Below are 12,086 nucleotides of genomic sequence, written 5' to 3' on the forward strand. Positions count from 1 at the left end.
GTAACAGAAAACCATGTATTTTTCATTCACGCAGAACACAGAGACACCCTGATCCAGAAAGAAATAAGTACTGCATTTTTTGCTCCATAAGATGCACCAGACCATAAGATGCACCCTAGATTTAGAGTAGGAAACCCAGAAAAAACCCCATTCTGAACCAAACTGTGTACTAATATATACCAGGCTCTGCACCTAGCCCCCTCATTTCCTTCCAGGCTCTGTACCCTGTCTTCCCTTCCCTGCCAAGCTGTTCCTTTCATTTTTCATATACACACACCATACACACAGCAGATATAAATTATCAAAACTGACACATTTTGATCACTAAATTGAAAACAAAATCATTTTTCCTACCTTTGTTGTTGGTGATTTCATGAGTCTCTTTTCTTTCTTCACTCAGGCCCAACAATTATCCCTTTCTATTTCCTCCCTCTCATGTCCCAAGTTCGTGCCCCCTCCCACTCACTGCCTTCCAGCCTTTGTTCTTTGACTTACCTCCCTCCCATGTCCCAAGTTCGTGCCCCTTTCCTACTCACTGCCTTCCAGCCTTTGTTCTTTGACCTACCTCCCTCCCATGTCCCGAGTTCGTATCTCCTCCCCCTCACTGCCTTCCAAGCCTTTGTCCTTCCTGCTGCATCGGACACTGCCTTCCTCCCTCCCTGCCACTCTGAAGCCTGCCTACCCTCCGCTGATTCCTCTTCCTCTAGCCTAGGTCCGTTGCTGCTGCACTGCAACTCAAATGGAAGGGAAGGGCCAGCGTGCAGCGATTGCACGTCGCCGGCCCACAAGCCTTCTCCCGATGTCAGAAGAAAAGACAGGAGTAAATTAAAAATTACAGTTGCAAACATTATACATCATGGATCAATACTAGGATCAACTAGGATCCCAAGTTTTGGCGTGTTGGAACAATGCCTTCCTCAGGGGATACTGACGTGGAGTAATCTTATGGTGCACTTTTGAAGCGTTGTAAAATCAGGATTGCCAAAAAATGCTGTGCCACTGCTACAAATTACACACTGCTTCAGGATGCTAGTTCAAAACTAGGACTGGCTGAATAGTTTCCTTCCCAAAACTGGGTAATCTGGGGAAAAAATCGTGGAAGCAGACAGCGTGGATAAAAAAAGTGGGCATGAACCACTTTCTTATCCACCCTGTCTGCTTCCACGATTCTTTCCCTTTCAGACCTTGCAGACTTCTTGCCTTTCTGTTTACTGGATAATTTAGGTGCATGTGACAAAATCCACCCCAGTCCCCAATATCACTCACTAAGGAAATGTATACTAAGGGTAGTTCACACAGTGAATACTGGGTAACAGGATTTGCTCTGGGGAGGTTACTTGTAGCTGGGCTATAAAACATTATCATGATACAGGGGTGTGACAGGGAGGAAGGGTGACAGAATTAAGGGTAAGAAAATGCTGACTAGTAGTATGGAGGATTTTGGCGTTTTATAGGATAATTGATTAAGCCTTCCTCTTTTGAAATGGCCCTCCCTGCCCCCAGCACTGTTCACTTTCTGTGATTACAATTTGTGTGACATTCATTCTTTTTGTTGGCTTTTGCTGTGGATTAGCTGCTGCTCCAGAATCATGTCTGGCTTTCGCCTTGTCCTGACTATTTTCTCTCTCGGTTTTTTTTTTTTCAGGTCAGGATGACTATGATAGGTTACGGCCACTTTCATACCAGAATGCAAACATTGTATTAATTTGTTACGATGTTACAAATCCTACCAGCTTTGAGAATGTATTAATTAAGGTAGGGTTCTATTTTACAGTGAACTTTTCTGACTTTATGATTTGTTTAACGAGGCTAATGAACGGTGCAAGGGAAAAAGCAAGGTCTGGGGATAGACCCATAAAACTCGTAGCTTGCCAGAAAGTACAGTACTAAATTTAGCAGTAGATAAACTTCGTTGTAGAAGAAACCCAACCCATATAAATCTGTACTTCAGTTCACAAACCCACATCTAATAGCCTTCATAAACATAACAATATGCTTGTATACCGCATCTACCTCTCAGTTCTGTGCGGTTTACAGAGTAAAGATACTGGACATTCACAGTGAATTACAATCCATTTGTTAAACAATTTACCAAACAAGTATGTTTTTAACAATTTTCTAAATGCCAGGTAGGTGTTGGAACTTAATATAAAATTACCAAGATGTTTATCCGAAATATTCCAGCCTGATAAGAGAGAATTATGCCAAAGAATGCACACACTGGTGACTCTCTTGGTGTTTGTGTACTTAACTGCACACTGCCTCACCTATGTGCATGTGCAGTGGTGGCCATGTACAGACATCTAAAGTGAAGGAGTCACCCCGTGATTAAAATAGTGGGCTGAAAGCCAGGCAAGTCAGAATTCAAATTCCACCGACACGTCTTGTGACCTTGGACAAGTCACTTAAGGGTTCTTTTACTAAGTTGTGGTAATACACGACCTTAGTGCGCCCTTGCGCAGATTTTTCCCACACTCTAAGGCCATTTGTACTGCAGCAGTAAAAATGGACTTTCTATTTTCTGTATTAATGGCCCTAGGCTAATATTGCAATTAGCGCACAGTAATTATGTTTAAAAGATTTTTATTATTCCAGCAGTAAGAAGCAAATACAAACAGTAGTACCATTCAGGAAATAACATTTTCAACAATATAATCAGTTCCCCTCCCATCCCCCCTCCCCAAGAATCCATGGCCAGTCCAACAGCTGAGAGTGGGAATAAAATCTTAAAGATTCAAAAGTATACTGCGAGCACGCGGTGTGAGGTCCTGCCAGAAGTGCTCCCACACCTGACAAAATTTGCGACCTGGGCCAAGAGTCAAGTCTCCCACCATGCGTCTCTCTAGTGTTGCGTGCACTATCATTAGGGATCTCCATTGTGCATATGACGGGGGATCACGGGAGAGCCAGTTGGTGAGGATGGCTTTTTTTCCCATCAAAAGGGCTCTGGAGATAAATGCTGACATTTCCCTGGGTTTGGGCGAGGCTATATTATAAAATCCAAATAACGCCCTCGGTTGCGGAAGCCATCGCCTTCCCCAAAGTGATGTGGTATATAGGCCAAGATGTCTCCAAAACTGTTGGATTGTGGGGCAGGCCCAAAACATGTGACTCAAAGATGTAGCGCACAGTAATAAAAAAAAAATAGCACGTGCTCACTTAACACCACTCATTTTGTAGGTAGTGAGGACTCGATGTGCTTATCCTGCGCTAGCTACTATTACGTGCATGAAAAGCAATAGCATAGGGTCGCATGTGTTAATAATTCTTGCTGTTTGATTACAAGCCCTTTGCAGTCAGGGACATACCTACATTGCCTGAATACGGTGATGTCCCTAATAGCTTCCCCAGATTTACTGAACTATCAGGTAGATCTGCGGACCAACGTAACTCTAACAACCTGACCCTATCATTCCTATCTCTGAATGATATAAAATACAACACATCTCGCAGCAAATCATTCAACTACCAAATAGCAAATGTGTGGAACTCACTTCCCATCAAATTTTGCACAACTCTTAGACCCCCCACATATCTGAACTGGCAGGGATCCCCAAGCTCCACCAATGGAAGCCCTCCTTCATCCGAAGCCTGGAATTTAGTGTTGCTTCTCCTGGGCCCCTGCCACAATGGCCGCTCCCCCGCATGTGCTTGGTTGTTGAGAAACTGAGCATGCATGAGGGAGGTCTGCCCCCTGTGCATGCTTGGTTTTCGCTCTTACATAGGGGGTGGGCTTCCCTGCCACATGCTCAGTTTCACAGCACCCAAGCATGTACAAGAGGAGGCCAGCACCGCAGCAGCCCAGGAATAGCACTGCCAACTGCCAGACTTTGGATGGAGGAGTGCTTCCACTGGAAAAACTTGGGGATCCCTGGCAGCCAGAGAGGCAGGAAGTGACATCAGAAGGGAGTCGAGGTCGGTGTGAGCAGCAAGTGGAAGATACTACTCGTGTCAGTGAACATTTCAAGAAGTACACAGGTGGTGGAGAGGAAAAGAAGCACCAATGCCTCCCGCAAAGACGGCACCCAGGGCTGTCCACCATCCACCCCCTCTTACTATACAACACTGGCTAGCTGTGCTGATGTAGGTATCTAACTTTAGGCGCATGTTATAGAATTTGGGAGTAAGTGCTTCTTTGTGACTTTTTTTGCAAATCTCACATGCTAATTGAAAAATTAGTGCAGGACCAGTGGCGTAGTAAGGGAGGGAAGCGGTCCACCCCAGGTGCTGTCATGGTGGGGGCGCCCCCCCTCCACTCTTTCCCACTCCTTTCCCCACCATGCACGCCTCTTCACTCCAGCCCCCACCCCCACCCCCAAACCTCTAGCTCATGCCAGTGTGAGTAGCAACTCCAACTAGCTGCTCGCACCAGCGTCGGCTCTCCCTCTGACATCACTTCCTGGTCCCGCACCTAGGAAGTGACATTAGAGGGAGAGCCAATGCTGATGCGGGCAGCAAGTTGGTGATGCTGCTCGCACCGGGAAAGTTAAAGAGGTATGGGGGAAGGGAAGGGGTGCGAGTGTAGTGGGGGGATGGAGAAGAGGGTAGGAGGGGGGCACAACCGCCCTGGGTGCCACTCACTCTCACTATGCCACTGTGCAGAACCTGCAAAAAAAGGGAAAAACACATAATATACTGACATATAAAATATGGACTTGGGCATTGTAATGTGGGACTTTCCCAAGTGTAGCCCATATTGTAGCATGTTTCAGTAAAAGCTCGACCCTAGTTTTGAACTCTGTGCTTATGAAGCAAATAGACTACCTAGACCTAGAGACTCACTGTCTCATAAGTCTATGTTAGGCGTACTACTGGGCTCAGTGCCGAAGCAAGGGTGAGGGGGGGGTGGCACCCCTACCCTGCCCTTGTCTTCGATTGCCCCATCCCCCCACTCCTTACCCAATCCCACCTGCCGCACGCATCACTTCCCGTCTTCCATACCTCTAGTTGAAGTTGTTGCTCGCAGCTGTCAGTAACGTGCTCCTTGCGACCCCAACGGGGTGGCGAAGAGCACATTGTTGATCGCTGCGAACAACTTCAACTAGAGGTATGGGGGTGCGTTTGTGGAGGGGAGGAATAGGAAGAGGCAGGGGGTAGAGAGGAGGAGGAAGGGTGCCCCCTCTAACACGACCCCCCCCTTACTACGCCCTGACTGGGCTTTTTTCCTGCACAGTTTACTTACGTTTGTATTGCTGTAATTGATGTTGTAACCAGCCTCGAGCACAACTTTGGAGGATTAGTCAGAATGTAAGACCACGAATAGCATAATATATGTAACATAAGGACCTCTTAATGGTCACTACTCTTAATATACATGTGATGAGCTTGCCTTCAGGTGGATCGCCTCTCACAGCCTCTTCTTTTCTGGTAGTGGTATCCAGAAGTCAGTCACTTTTGTCCTGAAATTCCACTGATACTCATCGGCTGCAAAATAGACCTCCGCAAGGATGAAGAGTGTTTGCGTAAGCTCAGGTCATCTCAGCAGGAGCCCATCTCGTATCACCAGGTAAAATTAACGCTTATTTAAGGGAACCCTTAGGGCTTGCGTTTGCTGTTGGCAAATGGCAAATGGTGGGCAAATGGTGGGCTGGCCTACAGGAAGCGATACAGCACTCTTGGCCAGCCTTTTGCATCCTAGGATGACTTGATGTGCCGTGCCAAGGAAAATGGTTAATGCAGATAACAGTAGATTTACTTAGTAAATGTGCTTCATATAATTGATGGCTTTAGGAGAGATAGAATGGCATACCCGGTCTATTTTCAGGATGTTGTAAAATGGTATCAGGAAGTGTATCAAATTTTACTGGAAGATCTCTACAATCAAAGGAGCGTTTATGCCTAGTGTACCAGTGATCTGAGGTAGATAAACAGCTAACCAGTGACTGGTGTTTGAAGCAGAAGGAAGGTTCTATTAAAAAAAAAAAAAAAAAGTGAGATCCTAATACCTTGTGATTTTTAGTGTAGCACAGCAATATTTATTTTATTTAAATGTATGTTTTTTATTTAACATATTTATATCCCGCCCATCCCAAAATCTGTGTGGATTACATAAAAACATACACAATACATAAGCAAACATACCCAGCAACACTATCACACCACATATTGAGAAAAGGCTTCTCGAAAATAATATGCCAACATTTACAAAAAAGTAAAAATGAAATTGCTTGATAAATTGGTTTCAGGAGAACATTCCACAATGAGGGCCTGCCGCACAAAATACTTGACAGCGGTGGTGGAGTAAGTTGGGGAGGGGCACTGGCACCACTCCTCCCCTCACCACACGCGCACCTTCCCTCCCATACTTCAAGTTGTTCACCGCCATGAGCAACAACTTCAATGTGTTCCTTGTGACCACGTCAGCTCTCCCACTGATGTCATTTCCGGGTATAGGATGTGATGTCAGAGGGAGAGCTACGCATAGGATGTGATGTCAAAGGGAGAGCCGCCAGGGTTGTGAGGAGCACGTTGAAGTTGTTTCTCATAGCGGTGATCAACTAGAGCAGGGGTGTCAAAGTCCCTCCTTGAGGGCCGCAATCCAGTCGGGTTTTCAGGATTTCCCCAATGAATATGCATGAGATTTATTAGCATACAATGAAAGCAGTGCATGCAAATAGATCTCATGCATATTCATTGGGGAAATCCTGAAACCCCAACTGGATTGCGGCCCTCAAGGAGGGACTTTGACACTCCTGAACTAGAGGCTCATGGGAAGGAAGGGAAGTGTATTAAATTTTATTGGAAGATCTCTACAATCAAAGGAGCGTTTTATGCCTAGTGTACCAGTGATCTGAGGTAGATAAACAGCTAACCAGTGACTGGTGTTTGAAACAAAAGGAAGGTTCTATTAAAAAAAAAAAAAGAAGGTGAGATCCTAATACCTTGTGATTTATAGTGTAGCACAGCAATATTTATTTTATTTAAATGTATGTTTTTATTTAACATATTTATATCCCAGGGGAGGGGCACCCCTCATCCTTGCTAAACCACTGTTTGAGAGTGTACTGGAACTTTGTGTATCTGTCCTAATGATAGTATTTCTAACAGATGCTTAGACTGTGAGTGCAAAGATCTAGCCACAGCAGAAGGCAACTCTTGATGTAATGCTAAATAGACCAATACCACATCCTCCATTGGAAGCCAGTGCAAGTTGACCCCTTTGCCTTCCCCAGTGCCTTTTTAACTTCTCCATTCAGTATTCAACTGAATGGTCTGGATTCAATGATATTACTGGTAATTGTATGATGTTTGAAAAGGACGCCTCAGCCCCACCACTCCACCGCAAAAAAGACGCTCAAATCGCGGGAAGCATAGTGTGGTGCTTCATCATTGGCTGTCACTTCACATTTGTTTTTAGCTCAATACTTTTTATTTGTTTTTTCTATAGTTTTACTACTTATCTCATAAATATATTATAATTATAATGTGTTTGTTGCTGATAAACCAACTTAAAATGGTACTTATCTCAGCCAACCCTGGGGAATCAGACCCGACATGTTTCGCACACAAATTGTGCTTTTTCAATTGGTATGAGTAGTTTTTAACTTCTCCAGCATGCCCGTGTCGGCTAACCCTTTAATGTCATTTTTTAAGCATGGGTCCCGGAAGTGACATCAGAGAGAGTGCCGATGCCATCACAGGGGAAGTAAAAAAAGGTACGGGGTAAGGCAAAGAGCATGCATGTGTGTCAAGGAGAGGAGCTGGGGGGACAGAGGGAGAAGGGGTGCCATGCCCTTAGGAAGACCATGCCTGGGATGGACCACCCCCCTCCCTTACTGCACCATTGCAGAGGACTCATTCCTTGAACTCCAGATCTTGGCCACTAGAGTTTACCTTACTGATGACATGACTTCTCTCTCCCTGCTCCAGCCAACATGAGTGGGGGGACAGAAGTGGTATCAGGGCACATTTGAAAATTGATATGAGTAAAATCTCAAGTGGTCATCTTTGATTATGCTACTATCATTATGGGTTGTGTGTTACTCCATTCAATGCTTTAAAGTCAAACACAAAAACATAAAACACCTTTTTTTGTTTCTCCCATTAGGGTGAAGCTACCTATCACCAGATAAAGGCTGCAGCCTACCTGGAATGTTCTGCTAAGTTTCGGGAAAATATAGAGGATGTTTTTAAAGAGGCCACAACCATTGCTCTAAATAGTATGAAAAAATCAAAGCATCCAAGAAAGAAACACAATCCTTGCTCACTGTTGTGACAAAGCTGAATCTCTAGAAGAGACTCTCATCCAGTCCATTTATGGCTTCAAAAGAGACACCGGCACGGTTTTGTGTTGCTATATCTAGAGCAATTTGAATTCTTAATCCTATCTATGCGCTGCGTGGCAAAGTTATGAACTGGGAAATTGCACACATCTGGTAGGCTTGTTTTATCTTCTGCTTCTGTAGTCCAATAGCGTCACTCAGGAGATGGTCCTGGGTCCCCAGATGCTGAGCCACCGGCTGCACCATTTTAGAGATGTGAGCCTATGCCAATTGAGTGAAGCTGCAGCTCAAATTTACTGTTCACTAGTAGAAATATTGTGCTCTATTGCCAGGAGTTCAAAATTATGTGTTCCTTTATTTTAAAGCAGGTGTTATTAGGTTACAGTTAAATTTGCTTAAGCAGATCATCCACTATTCAAATGGTTCTAGCAGGGCAATGCTCTGATGCTTGTGGGCAGTGAGGAAACACTGGGCCTGGCTTCAGTTCATGGCCTCTGCTTCTGTACCTGGAGACAATCAGGGCTAGAGCTGCAGAGAGGGCATTCATGGCATGCTGCTTCGTGTAACCTTTCAGGATAAAAGGTAAAGTAGATGAGAACAGGCTTTGGCTTGGGTCTGAAGAGAATTCAGCTCCGAGCTGCTCTGATAGAGGATTCTCACTGCAGTAGCTGAGCCCCAGTGCTGTATTTATACATACTGTGGCTCCTAAGCTTAACATTTAAGAGGTCCCCCCCTCAATTACACTTCTCCCTCCTCAACAATCGTGGTTTCGATTATTCATGGGTTTTAGCTTGCTGGCTCCTCCCCCCAAATTACATCAGCTTGCATAGAGAAATCACTGATTCCCAGCACTTTCTTCACGGTGTGTTGCCTCTCCTTCAGGAAGAGGCCAGGTCTCCCACCATGTTATTCGCAGTGTCACCATATTCACAATGCTTTTTAATAGAAAACAGCGAATGACATATGAAAAAGTTATTTGCGTTTTTTCTGTATTCACGAGTCTGTTAATCCCCTATCACAGCAAATACGAAGGGAGAAGTGTAAATAAGAAGTAAATTTTAGATTTAATAGATAAGTAAATTTAACAAAATATATAAAATGACCAATAATAGTCAACAATAAAAATAATAATTATGATTACTTTACTTTACCGTACCATACTGATTCTTGGATTCCACAAATGTCAACTAGGAATCATTGCGGCTTACATAATATTAGAAATGATAGAGCTATAGACCACATATTTGAATCTAATATAATAAAGCCCTAAGCGCACATGCACACTCCCACCTGCGTGCTCCTGTTTTCCGTGTGCTGTAGGGACCCACAAGTAGGAGTGCGCATGCGCGGTGCCTGTCGGCCATGGCGGCTCTTGCCGTCTGAAGGATAAAGCCAAGAAGCACAAAATCTATAAGGAGCACATCTGAAGATCTTATGAGAAGGCTGTAAGTTGCAGTATATAGTACTCCCTCCCTCCCTTCCTGTAAGTTTGCCACCACCGCTGCCGTCCTTCCCCAGAACCCACGCTCGCGGCAGCAGAAAGAAGAGGCCATACAGCGCCGCGTCTCCCGCAGCTTCGGAGTGTGAACTGGCCAGGTGACGTCAGCTGCGGCCGAACCAGAGCTGGAAGGGAGAGGAGCTGCTCTCCTCCCTCCTCCCCTACCCCAACGGACTTTAATTCCTGGCTCCCAGGCTTCTCCTCCTGCTCCGGCTGGGCCCGCGAAAAACCCAAAACCCCCCAGAGCTTGCTACGGGTCCTGAAACCTTCTGATTCAAGCAGCGTCTGCAGCACTTTACACATGCTGTTTCGGGGCCTTCTATTGCCCTGATTTGCTGGGTAGTAGAAGGCCCTGAAGCAGTGTGTGTAGAGTACTGCAGACGCTGCTGGAATCAGAAGGTTTGTCAGGACCGCGGGAAGGGGGTCAGTAAGGGACTAAGGGAGCCGGCCAGACCGCGGGAAGGGAAAGTGGGGTAGGGGAAACGCTGCTGCTACTGCACACAGAAGTGGTGTGGGGGGGGGAGGGAATGCTGCTGTGGCTGCTGCACAGGGAAGTGTTGTGAGAGAAATGCTGCTGCATAGAAGGCAGGGAGACAGATAGAAATAAAAGAAAAAAAGACGCAGGGAGAGACACAGACAAAGGGGGCCAGGGAGAGAGAGACAGAAATAAAGACACATATATTCTAGCAGCCGTTAATGTAACGGGCTAAAATACTAGTATGTTATAAAGAGGTCAGAGAAGAGAATAGATGTGTTTTCAGTGCCTTCCTGAGTTGGAAATATGTGGTAAGTCGTTGCAAGTTGCTCGGAAGTTCGTTCCTTGGAATTCAAAGGTGGTCTCGAAGAGAGCTTTTCTCCAGACCTGGCGTGGGGAGGGGAGCAGTAGCTTCCGGTGTTGAATTGTCCTCGAGCCATTGAAGGACTGGTAAGACTGGGATAGCAGAAGTGAGTCCAGCCGCTGAGCCGAGTTCTCTCTGTATATGGCTTAAGGGAGCATACTGTAATTTTAAGTATTTACAAATGCATTTTTTCTTGGGGGGGGAGTAGGGGTGAAGTGTGGGACTCTTTGTAATGTGACGCTCTAAACTAGCAGTCTCAAACTCAACCCCTTTGCAAGGCCACATTTTGGAGTTGTAGATTCTTGGGAGGGCCGCAGAAAAAAATAGTTAATGTTTTATTTAAAAAATGACAACTTTGCATAAGGTAAAATTCAATTATAATTTATAAATCTTTCCTTAATTGCTTCTGATAATTTCAGCTATACACAGCTGAAAGCAGTGCAACATGCAGAAAGTGAAGTTTAGATAGATTTTCACTTTCTGCATGTTGCACTGCTTTCAGCTGTGTATAGCTGAAATTATCAGAAGCCCTGATGTCAGAGGAGGGGCCTCAAAATAGTACCTGGCGGGCTGCGAGTTCGAGACCACTGCTCTAAGCTGTAGCTTGCCTAGTTTTTATGTAAATCCAGCCCTGGTAGACCTAGATAGCAAAGCACAAAGATGGAAAACCTCAACTGGTTTAGAAGTGAAAGCTTCTAGTGCTTTAGTGAAGTTAGGACAGGCTGCAAAAAAAAAAAAAAATGAGGTGTCAAAAAACAAGTTGGATACAATCAGTAGCATAGCCAGCCCTACAATTTAGAGTGCAGAGGTGGGGATTGGGGGATAACATATTCCTCTCTCCCCCTTCACACATCCAGGCATGCTGATGGTACCTTTACTGGTGGGGATACCAAGCCCCGCAAGCCAAATATCTACAGTGCTGCCACTCCCCGCTGTTTCATTTCTGCTCCAAGTATGTCAGGACTTCTTGTCTGTGCTCAAGGCATGTGTGAGAAGTTCCAGCATGCTCAGAGCAGAAAGGACACAGTGGGGAGCTATGCCCTGTAGCTATTTGGCTGGCAGGGCTCAGCAACTCTGCCGGTAAAGGTAAAAGGAGATTCTAGAGGGGGCCCAATCCCCCCCCCCCCCAATCGCTACACTCCTGGATACAATACTGAATGCAGTTTACAAATAGCAAACCACACAGAAAGCAGATAGGATAATTTTCTTTATAAATTTCAAAATATTTTGCATTTTTCAGTAAGACAGGGCGTTTTCTTAGAGGACAAAAATGCTTACGGTATTCAGTGGACAGAAACAATAAAACTATATTCAAAGCCAGGCCAGCCCGAGCCCTAGGAAAACTCTCCCACTCTTCCACCTCTGCAGTTCAATACCTCTCCTGCCCCTAGGGGACACACAGAGATGCTAAGCTACAAGAGTAGGGGAAGAAAAAGAGAGAACCGGGGGGGAGGGGAGAGATGTGGACCCAATCATAAATTTGTTATAAATACAGAATTTTTCATATTAATTAAAACAAAACAAAAA

General features: G+C 45.1%; 1 protein-coding gene and 1 long non-coding RNA gene across 2 annotated transcripts in view; one reads left to right on the top strand and one right to left on the bottom strand.

Annotated features, from left to right (window-relative positions):
* LOC117364647 overlaps nucleotides 1–416 on the bottom strand; it is a 25,585-nt gene extending 25,169 nt beyond the window's left edge. The window contains exon 1 of the long non-coding RNA XR_004540290.1: nucleotides 355–416. This is a non-coding gene — a long non-coding RNA (uncharacterized LOC117364647). The remainder of the gene's footprint in view (nucleotides 1–354) is intronic.
* RHOF (ras homolog family member F, filopodia associated) overlaps nucleotides 1–9,078 on the top strand; it is a 12,962-nt gene extending 3,884 nt beyond the window's left edge. The window contains exons 3-5 of the mRNA XM_033954072.1: nucleotides 1,646–1,755; nucleotides 5,372–5,506; nucleotides 8,048–9,078. Coding sequence (XP_033809963.1) covers nucleotides 1,646–1,755; nucleotides 5,372–5,506; nucleotides 8,048–8,215 — 413 coding nt within the window. The 3' untranslated portion in view covers nucleotides 8,216–9,078. The remainder of the gene's footprint in view (nucleotides 1–1,645; nucleotides 1,756–5,371; nucleotides 5,507–8,047) is intronic.
* Nucleotides 9,079–12,086: the final 3,008 nt, after the last annotated feature.

Source organism: Geotrypetes seraphini, chromosome 8 (assembly GCF_902459505.1).
Source record: "Geotrypetes seraphini chromosome 8, aGeoSer1.1, whole genome shotgun sequence".
Lineage (NCBI taxonomy): Eukaryota > Metazoa > Chordata > Amphibia > Gymnophiona > Dermophiidae > Geotrypetes > Geotrypetes seraphini.